The 15,319-nt window shown below is 43.3% G+C and overlaps 1 protein-coding gene across 1 annotated transcript in view; it reads left to right on the plus strand.

Annotated features, from left to right (window-relative positions):
* Positions 1–15,319, plus strand: part of rgs11 (regulator of G protein signaling 11) — a 149,530-nt gene that overhangs the window by 33,676 nt on the left and 100,535 nt on the right. The window contains exon 4 of the mRNA XM_041206915.1: positions 10,364–10,470. Within this exon, the coding sequence (XP_041062849.1) occupies positions 10,364–10,470 (107 nt within the window). The remainder of the gene's footprint in view (positions 1–10,363; positions 10,471–15,319) is intronic.

Raw genomic sequence — 15,319 nt, forward strand, 5'->3', positions numbered from 1 at the left:
CATTTAAGGATTTCAGGAGATTTCGTCCTGGCATGGCCATGGGAAAAAGAATCATTGGAACAGACTTTGCTGCTGGTGGCAGATTTAAAGAACTCTTCAAAAACTGAGGAAAGCACCTGGAGATTGTCATTCAAAGTTACCTCTCGGTAGAATGGGGATATGGAAACCCATTGAAAACTGGGCGCAACTGTGGACTGTTTGCTACAAGGACTGTAATTCCGTGGAGAGTGCTGCAGGTGATAAGTATACAAGGGGAATGTTCGCTCTGTAGTTTAAAATGTAAGTTGCCTAAGGAAAGTAAAATACTGTTTAATTGGTCATTTATTACATTAAAAGTTTTAAAACATTAAACCTTATGTCATTATTTCAGCTAATAACTGGAAGTTTGAATCTCTTTATAAATTATTGGTCCCTGTGGAGATCGTAACATATGTTTCAATAAGATCACAGCTCATTCTTCTAAACTCCAATGAGTAAAGGCCCAAACTGTTTCATCTTTCTTCATAAGCGAACACCTTCATCCCAGAAATCATCCCAGTGAACCTTCTCTGGACTGCCTCCATTGCGAGTATATCCCTTCTTAAATAGGGAGACCAAAAATGTACTCATGGCGTGGACTCACCAATATCTTGTACAGCCAAAGCAAATCTTCCACAATACAAATTAACCGACTAGGACTACCTATGCAATATCACAAAGTTGTTGTGCGATGACGTTAGAATGTTTCAGCACATAACTACAGAAAAGGATTGTTCAAAGGTCAGTAATTGGGTATCTTTATTTGTATAATAGTGTGTGTCATCATTTGGATTATCATGTAACACCGCTGTGCTGATCCCTCATGTATCGTAGGTACCTCTGAAAATCTGTGAGCCAGTCCTAAGTGGATTCTGAATGCAAGAAAAAGTATATTAGATGGCTGTAAACTCCTGGAATTGGGATGACCTGTACTTCAGATCCAGAATATCTAGTATTTGCACATTTGTGCTTTGCCTGTAGGTTTCCTGTCACCTATCTTCCCTTTCTCAGAGACAGATGATGCCATACAATTGGCATTCATAAAGTCTATTATTATTACATCCAAACATGATGTTTAATAGTGATGTATCACCAGTACCTTTGGCCTTGTATGATTTTTAGAATCTTGTCTGAGGCTCTTATTTGCAAAAGCCTTCTTTTATAGAGCTGCATGGGCACTGATGTCAATCTAAGTATTGATTTGTTTCTCTACATGAGCAATTATTCTAATAAATCAAGCTGGCAATGTTTGACTAATTTATGATACCACCACACTGGGTTAATCCTACAGGCAAACTGAAAATTAAATTTATCCTAGAGTGCTATACCCCATTTATCTAGAGTATTACAAATAGCCTTTTGTGGCCTGATTAAGCTTTGATTCTAAAGTGGAGATAACTGTTCACTGTACCAATATAAACATTATCGCCCGTTCCTGGAGCAATTTCTCCAGAAGTGATTGTTGGTGGTTTTCCGAATTGTTTCAGTTAGATCAGGGATTAAACAGGAATCAAATGAGATCGCCTCCTTCAAGAGGCAGCACATGCTACTTATCCCTGAAGAAGATTAATTAGTGAGCAGTGCTTTTCTTCGCTAATTAGGATTCCAATCATCAGCCTGAAGGGCCCTACTGCCCCTTCTGACTCTACAAATAAATCAAGATAAATTTAAACTTCCCTCTTGGGGCTTCCCCTGGTCCCAGTCCAGTTTCTTGCTGGGTAGGCTTCGTGTGAAGCTCGGTGCCATTTCATGATTAGGCCGACTGGCAAACATCTTAGTCAGGTCATGATGAGGTTGCAGGATATCGATTTGGCCAAGCTTGAGTGTCCTTTCCCCCAAGCAGTGAAAACCCTGTTAGGCCTGTTTCCAGCAGCAATAACTGGTCGAGGAGATTATAAATGCTTGCCTGCCTAATTTCCATTGAGCAGGTAGGATTAAATCACCCCCACCATGCTCAGAGTGTTCTTATTCAAGTCAGATGAATTAGTAGCCAGCTTTAAATTTGCATTGATATTTCCTTTTTGAAGAATTGCCTTTGGGGGTTGGTGAGAAATTTCCAAGATTTTTTTTCGCCATTTCACAGAATCACAGAATTGTGGTGGTGCAGAAGGAGGCCATTTGGCCCACCATTTTACACTGGCTCTCCGAATGAGCATTATTACCCTGCCTTTTCCTCGTAATCCTGTGCATTGTTTCTATTTAAATAATCATCTAATGCCTTCTTGAATGCCTCAATTGAAGCCTCTACCACACAGTGCATTCCAGACCCGAAACACTCGCTGTGTGAAAGAATTTTTTCTCACTTGCATTTGCTTCTTTTGCACATTACTTTAAATCTGTGCTCTCTCATTTTCAATTCCTTTTACGAGTGGGAACAGTTTCTCCTTATCTACTTTGTCCAGCCCCCTCATGATTTTGAATACCTCTATCAAAATGTCTCTTAGCCTTCTACTTTCCAAGGAGAACAGTCCCAACCTCTCCAATGTACCTTCATAACTGAAGTTTCTCATTCCTGGAACCATTTTTATAAACCTCTCCTGCACTCTCTCCAATGCTTTCACACTCTTTCAATAATGTGGCATCCAGAACTGTACACAGTACTCCAGCTGAGGTCTAACTAGTGTCCTATACAATGACCTCTTGTACTCTGTGCCCCTATTAATAAAGCCAAGGACACTGTATGCTTTATTAACTGCTCCTTCCACCTGTCCTGCCACCTTTAGTGACTTTAACAATTGAAATTTATGATGTTTATGTCCACAACCTTCCTATGCTCTCTGGATATGAGGCTGATTCCAGAGGACCGGAGGATTTCAAATGTTACACTCTGCTAAAAATAGGGAGTGGGATCAATCTGACAATTACAGGCTAGTCAGCCTAACATCAGTGGTGGAGAAATTTTTAGAGCCAATAATCCTGGTTAAAAAAATCATTGATGCTTGGAAAATTATGGGCAAATGACTGAAAATCAGCATGGAATTGTTAAAGGCCATTTGTGTTTGACTAACTTAATGGTGTTTATTGATTATGTAACGGGAAGAGTTATGAGAGGCATGCGGTTGAAGTTATGTATATGGACTTTCATAAGGCATTTGACAAAGTACCACATCATATGCATGTCAGCAAAGTTAAAGCCCCTGGAATTAAAGAGACAGTGACAGCTCAATACAAAATTGGTTAAGAAGGAGGGAGGAGAGAGTGGTGCTGAACAGACTGCAGGGAATTGTACAGCGATGCTTCAAAAGATTTGGTATTAAGACCACTACTCTTTTTGATATATATTAATGACCTGAACTTGTGATATACTGGGCAGAATATCATAATTTGCAGGTTGGACAAGATTCGGAAGTGTAATAATCAATAAGGAGGATAGAAACAGACTTCAGGAGGACATAGGCAGACTGGTGAAATGGGCAGACACGTGGCTGATGAGGTTTAATGCAGTGGAATGTGAAGTGATACATTTCAGTAGGAGGAATGAGCCGGGATAATAGAAAATAAATGGTACAATTTTAAAGGGAGTGCAGGAACCTTTGAAGTTGGCAGGACAAGTTGAGAAGGCTGTTTGTGGGATCCTTGGTGTTTTTAAAAGTGGCATGGCAAGTAAAAACAAGCAGTAAACTATCAGTCTATAAAACACTGGTTAATCCTCAACTGGAGTGTTATGCTGAATTCTGGATGCCACACTTTATATCAAGACCTTGGAGAGGATGCAAAAGAGATTTACTAGAATGGTATCTGAGATGAGGGACTTCAGTTATGTGGAGAAGCTGGGGTTGTTCTCCTCAGAACAGAGATGGTTAAGAGAATATTTACTAGAGATGTTCAAAATAAGGAGAATCTGTTTCCTGTAATGGAAAGGTCGGTAACCAGGGGACAGAGATTATGGGATAGGCAAAAGAATTATGGACAACGAGGAAAATTTCTGTTGACACAAAGAATTGATCTAGAATATACCAATGCGCTGCCTGAAAGGATGCTGAATTGGGGGAGGTTGGAGGGGGAATGAAAGCAGATTCTGTAATAACTTTCAAAAGCAAATTGGATAAATACTTAGAGGGAAAACATTTGTCGGGGTATGGGGTAAGGGCAGGGGAGTAGGACTAGTTAGATAACTCTTTCAGTGAACTGGCACAGTCCTGATGAGCTGAATGGCTTCCTTTGGTGCTGTATATTTTTGTGATCCTATGGACTGTATTTTACACTCCCTACCGGTGGGTTTGAGGGAGGGGCGGCATGTAAAATCCAGCAGGTAGTTTTCCCACTACCTACATGCCCACCCTCAACCTGCCTGAAATTTCATGAGGGGATGGTGGGAGCCCAATGGCCACTTAAGGGCCTCATCCTGCTGCCACCAGTATTTTACCCTCAGTGTAGGGAGGCTCACTCTATGTGGGATGTCTGGCAACTTTAGTTGCCTCCGGGTGTTGTAGGGTAAGGATGGGGAGACCTCCTTTGTGGGCCACCTGGAGGCAGCACCCCCAAGGTCACTCACCTCTTTAACCCTCCCCCCGGCCACTTGAACTCAGCCCCCCACCTCCCTCACCCCTCTCACTGAGATCCCCTGGACTTATCTGGACTTCTTGGCATGGTGGGACTGCCTGTAGTTCCAGCAGTGGCCATCACTCCTGGCTGGCACTGTGGAATTACTGCCATTACCTAGAGGCAGTCTTCCAGTGGCAGACAAAGGGGCCATCAATGCTCCTTTAAATCCCCTCCTTTTGGGGCTGCAGACATGAGGGGACCACAACCACAGCTACAGGCCCCCCTCTGGAGGTGTCTCCTTCCATAATGATGGCCTGGCAGCTGTGGCCACACTTACTTTCAACAGTTTTAGAAACCCTAAGAGGGTGCCTCCATGCTGAAGCTCTCTAAGTCGCCCACCTACATCAACAGCACCCACCTCTCTCAGAGTAGGTGCCGGCCATCCATAACCTTAGGCTTTCCGATCGGCTCTCCACCCACGCAGCCCATTCCCTGTCTTCAGTTGGACGGAGCTGCTGGAAACGGAATGTTAACCAGCCACCTCCGGGAAGATCGTGCAGGCAGATGGGACTCAGACACCATCAAGGTGAGGGTCCCAACACACACAAGAAAATTCAGATCAAAGGACTTCCTTAACAATTCCTGCCTTTTCATTAGGACTAAATGGCAGTTCAGGGAGCTGTGGGCCAGTGTTTGCACCTGTCCCTGTTGGATGAAATTTGCATGTAGTATCATAGGACACAATTTGCATGTACTTCACACTGCTGTTTTTCTTTAATGCATCTACCAGAAATGGTATAGAGGAAGTTTTGATGCAGTGCTATCTAGGAAGTGAATTGGAAACATGGGCCGGGATTTTCTATTCCGGGCCTAAGTCCCGTGGTGGGGGCAGGAACTGGGATTGTTTCCCTCCATGGAGCCTGGCGGGAATTCACACCGAATCACATGATACTGGGCTCAGTAATTATGCAGTTGTGGTCTCCTGCCTCCACCCCTGCTGCAGATGTTGGGGCAGTACCTAGAAGAAGTGGTAGGGATTGCAAGATTAAGGAGATATGATTTCACATGTGGTTGCACGGCTGCACTATAATTGTTAATGTTCATACACTTTTGTAAATAGTCTACACTTGCACTTTAATGAGGTTTGATGTGGTTTAATTGCGATTCGTAGTCTTTAAGCCTGTGTGCTGCCACCCTCGCCCAACCCCCCCTGCACCATGCCACCTTCAGGGGGACACCCCGGGCTGTGACCATGTCCCCCAGAATCAGGCATGTGCAGGGAGGCAAGAATCTTTGCCAAGGCCCTTGTGAGCCATGTGCACACTGAGCCTTTGCTCTCCATGAGCTCATCTGTTGAAATGCCTTAGAATTGTCAGTGCTGTGCATTGGGGTTGCCCTTCAATTGTCCAGTTGAGTTGACCTGCTGCTCTGCCCACTCCCATACAGCATCTCGAGATCTCCACCTCGAGGCTCTCAATAGTTGCAAGCGGCCATGGTGCATGTGACTTTTCAGGTTGAGTCCAACACCTTCCAACTTCCCCGCGTGACCCACACCCACCCCCAATAACTATTGACGCTCCTGGTGTGAATTTGACCTCCCCACAGTCACCCTACAACCCTCCCCTATCCCCCTCCGTCCCATGCAGGTGAATGTCCATGTTCCCTACCTTCCTGAGGAGCCAACCCCCCGTGACAATAGACATGGTCCTCCTCATACTCCAGTTTTACTTCTGTGTCCCCTCCAGCAACGGTCAGTGGCCCTTCACCCATCATTGAAGGACCCTCACCCTCCCACCCTACCGGCTCCCACTGCTCCTTTTAACCCTGAACATCCCTTCTTATCTACAGTTTCCTCTGTATGTCCCCCAGGATGCATCAGTTGACACCACAGACCCCTCCCTCTGAACATCTCTTCCCCCCCTGCATGCCCGTTCATAGCTGCACCCAATCCCATGCCCGTTCACACCTGCACACCATCGCGCGCTCCCCTGCCTGCCCTCCAGCACAGCCTGTCTCACCTTCTCGCTACATACCACCTCACCCATTCAATGACCCCTGCATCATCTCTCTCTCTTTCCCCTACCACCCACAACCTTCCCTGCCCCCCTCTAGGCCTCCATACCCACCTCACCTCTTTACTCTTCTCCTCCCTAGCTAATCCCCGCCCGCACAGAGCATCACCACCCAACAGTACCTCAAGCAGCCGACCATTTTGTGAAGATCTACATCCTGGAAGCTCCTGCAGGGCAGTGATCAACATGGTTGATGCTCCACCCTCCCACTGCCGCACGTGGTATTCCAGGGTTCACAGTCGCTGGAGGCCTCCACCTTCCAGTCTCCGCAAGCTGCCCAAGGTGCTCTTCCAAATGAGTCCTGACATGTAGCACCATGTTGGTCCGGACATGTTCTGGACCAGCGTGATATCCTGCTGGCAGTGTGGATTACTTGACAGTGGGGAACAATTCTGGTCAGACCTTCAGCTGCATCCATTAATGGGATGGAAAATGGCCCTTGATGGGAATGACTACCTGCCATGACGGGCAGGAGCGCACATTCCCACCGTCATGTCACATCACGGGAACTTTTTATCAGCTCCCTCTGCACTCCCCCGCCCCCCCCCGCCCCAAACACCAGCCCTCCCAACACCTGTCTTTATACCTGTCATGTTGGGACTGCAAAACCCCGGCCATGGATTAACACCAACATTTTCTCTGGATGCAGCCACTTTCAGGTACTATTTGGGAGCAGAAGAGAAAAAATATCTGAACAAAATAGGAAGTGTGTCTACCAACTACCTAATTTCCTCAATAAATAGGGAGGGAAAAGGTGAGTCATCCCATTGTAATTCCTTCTTCTGCCTGATGAGCCTTGTGAACTACCGTGTTTTGGAGAAACAGTCATCCCCTGAGTTCCAATAATGAACACTGAGCAGCACTTTAATGAACAGCTCTGTTCCTGCTAGGAAATAATCATCAGACAGGCAGGCTCGGTACCTCCTGAAGGAACAACATCGCTGGAGCTCAGGTGACTTTTACATCTCATTTACCCAAGATGCTTAATCTACTTTGGATTTAATATTACCATAAAACTCCCCATACTCGTTTAAAAATACTTACAAAAGTCCTTCGAATTGCTGTTACAAGATATGTATTGTGCAAAATAAGGAATCCACCATTCCTGTAGATTTCTTTGTATATAGCAGCAGCAGAAAACTGGAACTGCAATTTTAACTTTATGAACGTCAACTATACAGTGTACATTAGGCAGCTTTGAGCAAGAAATACATTGATATAATGGAAACATTGTAGATATTTCACTCCTGCTAGCCCTTTGTGACCCAGGCACAGGCTTGAGCAGCAGAGCATGCTGTCAAGTGCAGGGAGATTTGATGCAACGTTTTACACTGGATCTGACGGAAACTGATTAAACTGTTCCAATGTTCTGGAGTATGTTTAAAAACGGACATTTAATCTACCTGTATATAACTTTCTACCCTAAAGGGAGTGGAAATTACTGAGCCAGAATTGATGTTTATTTTGTCATTGTGCACATTTGAGATTTCTATATTAATTGGAAGATGTTTGACTGCAATGACTGGTTCCTTTATGGTTCCACAGAAGTGATTAATTTTCTACAGCAAACATCTTGTAAACTTTATTCTGGCTCAAGGAGAAGCATTTGCAACCATCTTCAGCCAGAAGTGTCGAGTGGATGTCCCATCTCGGGCTCCTTCTGAGGTCCCCAGCATCACAGATGCCAGTCTTCAGCCAACTTGATTCATTCCACGTGATATCAAGAAATGGCTGAAGGCACTGGACACTGCAAAAGCTAAAGGACCTGACAAAATCGTGGCAATAGCACTGAAGCTCCAGAACGAGTCACGCCCCTAGCCAAGCTGTCCTAGTGTAGCTACAATATTGGCTTCTACCCGACAATGTGGAAAATTGCCCAGGTGTGTCCTGTCTACCAAAAGCACGACAAATCCACCTCCTCTCAATCATCAACAAAGTAATGGAAGGTGCTGTCAGTAGTGCAATCAGGCGGCACTTACTCAGCAATAATTTGTGTTCTGCCAGAACCACTCAGCTCCTGACCTAATTACAGCCTTGGTCCAAACATGACCATAAGAGCTGAAGTCAAGAGGTGAGGTGAGAGTGACTGCCCTTGACATCAAGGCAGCACTTGACCAAGTGTGGCATCAAGGAGCCCTAACAAAACTGGAGTCAGTGGGAATTGAGGGGAAAATTCTCTGCTGGTCGGAGTCATACCTAACATAAAGGAAGGTGGTTGTGGTTTCTGGAGGCCAATCAGTTCAGTACCAGGACATCACTGCAGGAGTTCCTCAGGTTAGTGTCCTAGGCCCAACTATCTTTGGTTGCTTCATCAATGACCTTCCGTCCATTTAGGGTTAGAAGTGGGGATGTTTGCTGATTATTACACAATGTACAGCAGTATTCGCATGTCCTTGGATACTGAAGCAATCCATGTTCATATGCAGCAAGACCTGGACAATATCCAGGCTTGGACTAATAAGTGGGAAAGATCTGGTGGTGCAGTAGGTAGCATCCTTGTCTCTGAGCCAGAAGTTCTGGATTCAAGTCCCACCCCAGGACTTGATGACCATGGAAGGTGCATTCATAATGTTGCCAAAAAGATTGATTATCAACCTGTAAATCCTTCCATTACACCTATGGTGTGTGGCAAAAGCAAAATAGTTTCCTGGTCAGCCATGCGTGATGCAGAATGGCGCCCTTAAGCTGTAGCCTCTAGTGACAGGCTGGAGACCTGTCCCAGAAAAACTAGCTACAGAAACAGATATAAGCATCTGCTTTGTCTGCCTCATGCGTCACTAGATGCGGGAAGCTTCTATCCCTAAGTCTGGTAAGTGGCAAGTAACATTCACACCACACAAAATCTAACCATCTTCCCTTGACATTCAATGGCATTACTATCACTGAATCCCCCACTATCAATATCCTGGGCATTCCCATTGACCAGAAACGGAGCTGGACTAACCATATAAATACTGTGGCTACAAGAGCAGGTCAGAGACTGGGATTTCTAAGGTGAATAACTCATCTCCTGACTCCCCAAAGCCTGTCCACAAGCTCCAAGGCACAAGTCAGGTGTGTGATGGAATACTCTCCACTTGCCTGGATGAGTGCAGCTCCAACAACGTTCAAGAAGCTCGACACCATCCAGGACAAAGCAGCCCCTTCTACGCGTTTCACCAGCTCAACTACTCGGGCAAAGTTAAAATTGACCTCAATATCGTTTTACTTTGAATGGTAGTTGCAAATAACTTAAACTTCAGGCTCATGTCTTTACGTTGATTTAGTAGAAAACTTGCCTTTGTCCAATGCTGCTTTGTGTTTTTATGTTATGGTATATTCAGAACCGTTATCCAGTGTTTAATTTTAAAAAAAAGAGACAGGTACTATTTTCCTCAGTAAATAAAAAGTCTTGCTATCCTTAAAAGATGAAATAAAATATATCATTAATTATAATTTATGAAGCATTCAAAAGATAAACACAGTTTTCTTCACAGTCAATTCTTAAGAACTGTATTGAAATGACATGACAATTGTGAAATCATAATTAAAGCCTAGAAATTACTGTGCACAATGTTATCATACAAATTCTCATGCATTCATATCAATTCCTCTTTCAACCATTTTAATAAATGTATTAATTCATTTAAAATAAACAAGTCCTTGCCTGTGCTTAAATCACAGGCCATGGAGTTTGATACCAATTTACTGTGATTATACGGTAATATGGTAATGAGTAACATCAGGGCCAATCGTTTGTATCACTAATGACCTGTAATTAATTAGGAAGTTCCGTTTCTCTACTACAGAATCTCTTCATCTTGGTGACTTAATAGTAAAGTATGGCTACATTTACCCACTGAAGGATCCAAAGAATTTAGTTCTCCGGGCAGATGATTCTCCTTATCGTTTTCAGGTAAGACCATGTGAAGCTAATAATTTTACATTAAGAGAAATTGTGCCATTATCTTTACCTGTTGGGTAATGAATGTATGCTGATGTAGGATGATTTCTGCTTTTTACATATGAAACCCTTTCCTGTATAATGATGGGAATCTAGTTTACAAGTTGCAGCTTTAATCTGTCATAATGTAAAATCCTGAATTTCAACATCCTCAACAGATGTAAATATTTATCAAACTAAATAATGTTCAGTGAAAAACTGAAAAATGTGATTTATTTTAATATTCAGGGTTTACTTTTCAGTTGTATGTTACTCTGTACTATTTAAATAAAAGATACAGCAGAACGTACATTTAAACATAGATTGGACATGTGAGTTACGTACACTCCTTAGCCTAACCTGGGTGGGAAATTTAAGTGCCACTAATCTCCCTGTTTGATGATGCTGCTTCTGAATTTTCATTCTGGAAATGGCAGGGGGTGAACCGTATGTGTGTCAATTTGGTGATGATATTATAATAATATGCAGATAACTGAAATACATCACTTGCACCCCTTGTTGTTCTGGATGCTTGGGATAATGTAAACTTTCAGTGCCCCAAAAACCGATGTCTGATCAATTGCATAGTTGGCCCACGTCCAAAGAAATGCAAACAACCTATGGGATAGAAGTCCTGCTAAATAAAACCTTGTGGGATTGGCTTTGCAAGCTGACTGATATGACTGGAAACCAGATTTAAAGGGGCACTCAAGCTTCAGAAGCACAGCTCATTAGACTTGAGTGCTATTATGATTAATGGATTTCCAAGAGAGTTCTGAGCTTAGAGACTGCTTTTTTCTGTCTTTTTTCTCTTACCCTGATTAACACTGTTTATCACTTGAGCTATTTTTGAATCCTTGCTTTGAGTGGGGGAACAGTTGGAAAAAGTAAAGGAGTAGCAACTGTTTTATCAATGAGCAGAAGCTGTGCCTGTGAAGAACACTGCGGTAAAGAGAACTACTCGTAGAGGGCTATACCCATTGCCCAAAACTTACTTTCAGGGATCCTGGGGTGTTCTCTGCCACCAGCTCAGAGGATGCCATACTTCAGCACGCAGACAGATGCTGGTCTATACACCACACCATTGGTATATTGAAGCAAAGGAGTCAGTGACTCCTTAACCCATGTCCATTGCTCCTGATGTAGGCAGCATGCCAGCTTTGTGCCAGCTGCTAATTTGTGCAGACCTGTGTGTGAAGTGAAAGCCACCATGGTTCTAGAGGACCATAAGCTACTCCTTCATTAAAGAGAGACAACTGGTGGTGAGTTTAACCTGAGAGTCACTACACCTCAGGCAGGGGGCAAATTTGAGAAGGCAAGGTCTTCATGGATGACCTCAGCCAATATAGGAATTGAACCCACACTGTTGGCATAACTCTGCATCACAAACCAGCTATCCAGCCGACTGAGCTAGGCAAAGGTACACAGAAACCAAGGAAATGCACAAAGGTGATTTGTTTGTATGCAACATGGAATGATTTAATTTATAAATTTGGTATGGAATTAGTTTTCATTTTAGCATTGTGGCCAAGCAGATGAGGTGACAGTTAGTGACAGGGCAGGTAAGGCACAGAACTATTGGTGAACAGGGAACTGGGGTTGAATTTACTGGTATCATAGTTGTATGAGTCAATCATGTACAGCCTAGGCAAAAAGGGACTCCTCTTCCTCATCCTCTTTCCTCTCCTCCTCCTCCTCCTCAGCTGATCCATATAGCTGGTGGCAAGAAATGTGTCCTCACGATAGCAGTGTGGGCAGCATGCAGCAGATCATAAAAAATCTTGAGGTGTATACTGCCAAGTTTTATAGGGTTCCTCCAGCTTGGTCCAGTCAGTGGAAGCATTGCTTCAGGAATCTAGCGGGTTCACGCTACCACATCTTGTTTAAAAGCATGCCTTTCATTGTATGCATGCTGCCTATGTGTATGGACCGGATAACCCTTGTCACCCAGTAGCCACCCCCCATGTTGCCTTGGTCATCCAAATGCAGACGACACAGACTGCTACAGAAGAAAGGAATCATGACTGCTGCCAGGCTACCAGTCATGGAGCCACATGATTCGCTGCCTCTGGTTGCATCCCAACTGGACATTGAGGTAGTAGAATCCTTTCTGGCTGCAGTACATCTGCGAGTTGACATGCGGCACCCACAAAGCGGCATGCATGCAGTCAGTGGTGCCCTGCGCCATGGGGAAGCTTGCAATCCTCATGAAGCCACGCACTCAATCCTTCTACTGCACTCTGACAAGAGAAAATGAAATATGTTCAATTCTGTTTGCAAACTGGGCCTCAGTGACCCCTCCTTCTGCAACACTAGATTGCAAACTAGGAGATGATGCAAATGTTGCCTGCTCCAACCTGGAAGACACCACCACATAAAAAACCCATGGCCACAGTTACCTTCATAACCACTGGCAATGCTACCCTCACCTTACTCTGAGGATGCAGCTGTGGCAGCAGCAGATGGCAGGTTTCAATGAGGACAGCTTTAATGAAGCAGAAATGTGGGCACACTGTTCCTTGCTGAGGTTCAAGTAGGAGAATTGATACCTGAACACACTGGGCAGATATGGCTTCCTTTGGAGTGCCCTTCTCCCCCTCCTCCCTCTTCCAGCAGCATGTCCTGTTCTGTGTGACCTCTTTTCCTTCTCTCTGTCATGCTGCATACCAAGGGGAATTCATACAACAGCACCCATGTCTGGTAGAAAATAGTTTGTGCAGAATGCTTGAAGTCAGTAGAAAGTCCTTCAGCACCGGCCACCCCACTCACTATAGACTTCAGCAGCTTTAAAAGAACTCTAAAAACCACCAAACATTTCTAACAAATGCAGCAACACCCAGCAGAAATTAATCAACAACTGACCTGTAAGTAGTTAATGACCTCTTTAAATAGCACTGGAGCTGGGGTTCTTCCTGCTGCTGAACACATGTTCAGTTATGTATGTTTAACAGACAGTACTAGCTGGAGTGTTGAGCTGCAAAATGGCAGCACTGGCCTCAAATCAGCATTATACACTAATTGAATCACCATTTCCCTGATCTGCAATTTCCAGTGGATGCTTCCTGCGCATGCGCTCGTGCCCTCACCAAAATAGTGTCTGCCATGGCTTGCACCATGAGCGCGTACACACAAACTGCAGATGGCATTATTTGAAGTCAAAACAGCACTCGTAAAGCTGATAAAATTGGGAGCTGGTGAGCCAAACTTTGTGGCTCTGTGTGACCTTATTGCTTTGGGAGCCCAGGCAAACCAGACTGATTCATGCAGCACAACTCACCAGTTCAAAAGTATTTTGAGTCAGAGGAGAACAACAATAAGAAAGGGCATCATCAGACAAGGATTAAAGTGAGGGAAAAGGAGGAGAAGCACAATACATTACTGCTAAAGAGACCAGGGAGAAGTTGCTGGAGCAGCCCTTTTCATGACCTGTTCAATGCTCTTTCCTGAAAAGTAACAAAGGTACCATTTACATTAACAATCCCTGCTGCCTTTTTTGTTACAACTTTCTTGATTTTGTTAGAGAGCATTAAAATCACTCACCCAGCTTGAATCATATTCAGACAGTGCAGACTAGCAAACTACATTGAAAATAAACTACAGATCAAAGTCCCAAAAGCAATAAAACTGATGAATATAAATCAAAACACAATATTAAAGTGAATTGTTTTGTTGCCTAAGTAATGAACCCATACTGCTTTTCTTAAAAGAATGTATACTAATTCTACTGCTCCTACAAGCAATAGTTTCAGCAGAATCTCCTTAGTCCATATGGTTCAGTACCATGCTGGCCATTGTGTTTATCCACTAAGTCATCACAGAAGCTTGTTTATTTGTGTTATTTTGGAATAACGCTAGTGTGCCTTTGCACGAAAATCCACTTCTCTGAGGAATAGCAACAGGGCAAAATTAGCACCAGCTCCTACTGTAGTTCGTGAATGATGGTGCTCCCTAAGGATAAAAGCATTCCAAAACAAAATGATTCAATTAAGACAACTGCATTGTATTTTACTAGTTAAAAAAGTGTTACATCACACTGTGCCAATATCAGATGGCGCCAGCTAGGAGTTACTAAAAAAGCATCAATCTGCAGTATATCCAAATATTTAGCTGTAATTTTCCTGGCTTGTTTTTAGTTGAAAGTCAATGGACTGTAATCAATTAAAGAAAAGCCCATGTGTGTCTGTTCCTGAACTACACTACAGGAAGTGTACTATAGCACAATCCCTTTCACTAGATCTAATGTCTTATCTCGAGCTATAGATTTGACTGAGATACTGTTTTAGATGTTTAAGGTCACCAACTGTTGGCAAAATGGTGCAGTTTTGATGTTGGTAGTGATTATATGATTAGTGTCTATTTTACTAACCAAAAAAACTAAATGAGTTGTGCCTGCCACCAGCTTTATATTGTAATGAAACAGTATATTGTATTGTATTCTGTGCTACTGTCACCCTTTTATACACACAATAACTCACATTGTGCTATAATAATGCACTAAAGCTTCCTTTTTATTTATATTATTACAATGATAGTGAATTTATTCTTTACTTGTGTTAAAAAAATGAAATAGTGGGTGAGCTAGCCATTACTTGGAAATGTGGTTTACTGGTCGCAAGAAAACTAATAAACATTTTAATATCTAGTACATGGTCCAACTGAAATATGATCTAGTCGTTTGGTAGTTCAGAACTTGAGTATTGCTGAAAAAAGACATGGAGCTGCCTCAGGGAGATTAAGCTGATTAAAAAATTTTGTTAAAAATAAAGTACAAAATTATTTAAAATGTCCTCTCATGTGATAGTGTCACATGAGCTGGGACATG

The sequence above is a fragment of the Carcharodon carcharias genome, chromosome 15, assembly GCF_017639515.1.
Source record: "Carcharodon carcharias isolate sCarCar2 chromosome 15, sCarCar2.pri, whole genome shotgun sequence".
NCBI classification, from domain to species: Eukaryota; Metazoa; Chordata; class Chondrichthyes; order Lamniformes; family Lamnidae; genus Carcharodon; species Carcharodon carcharias.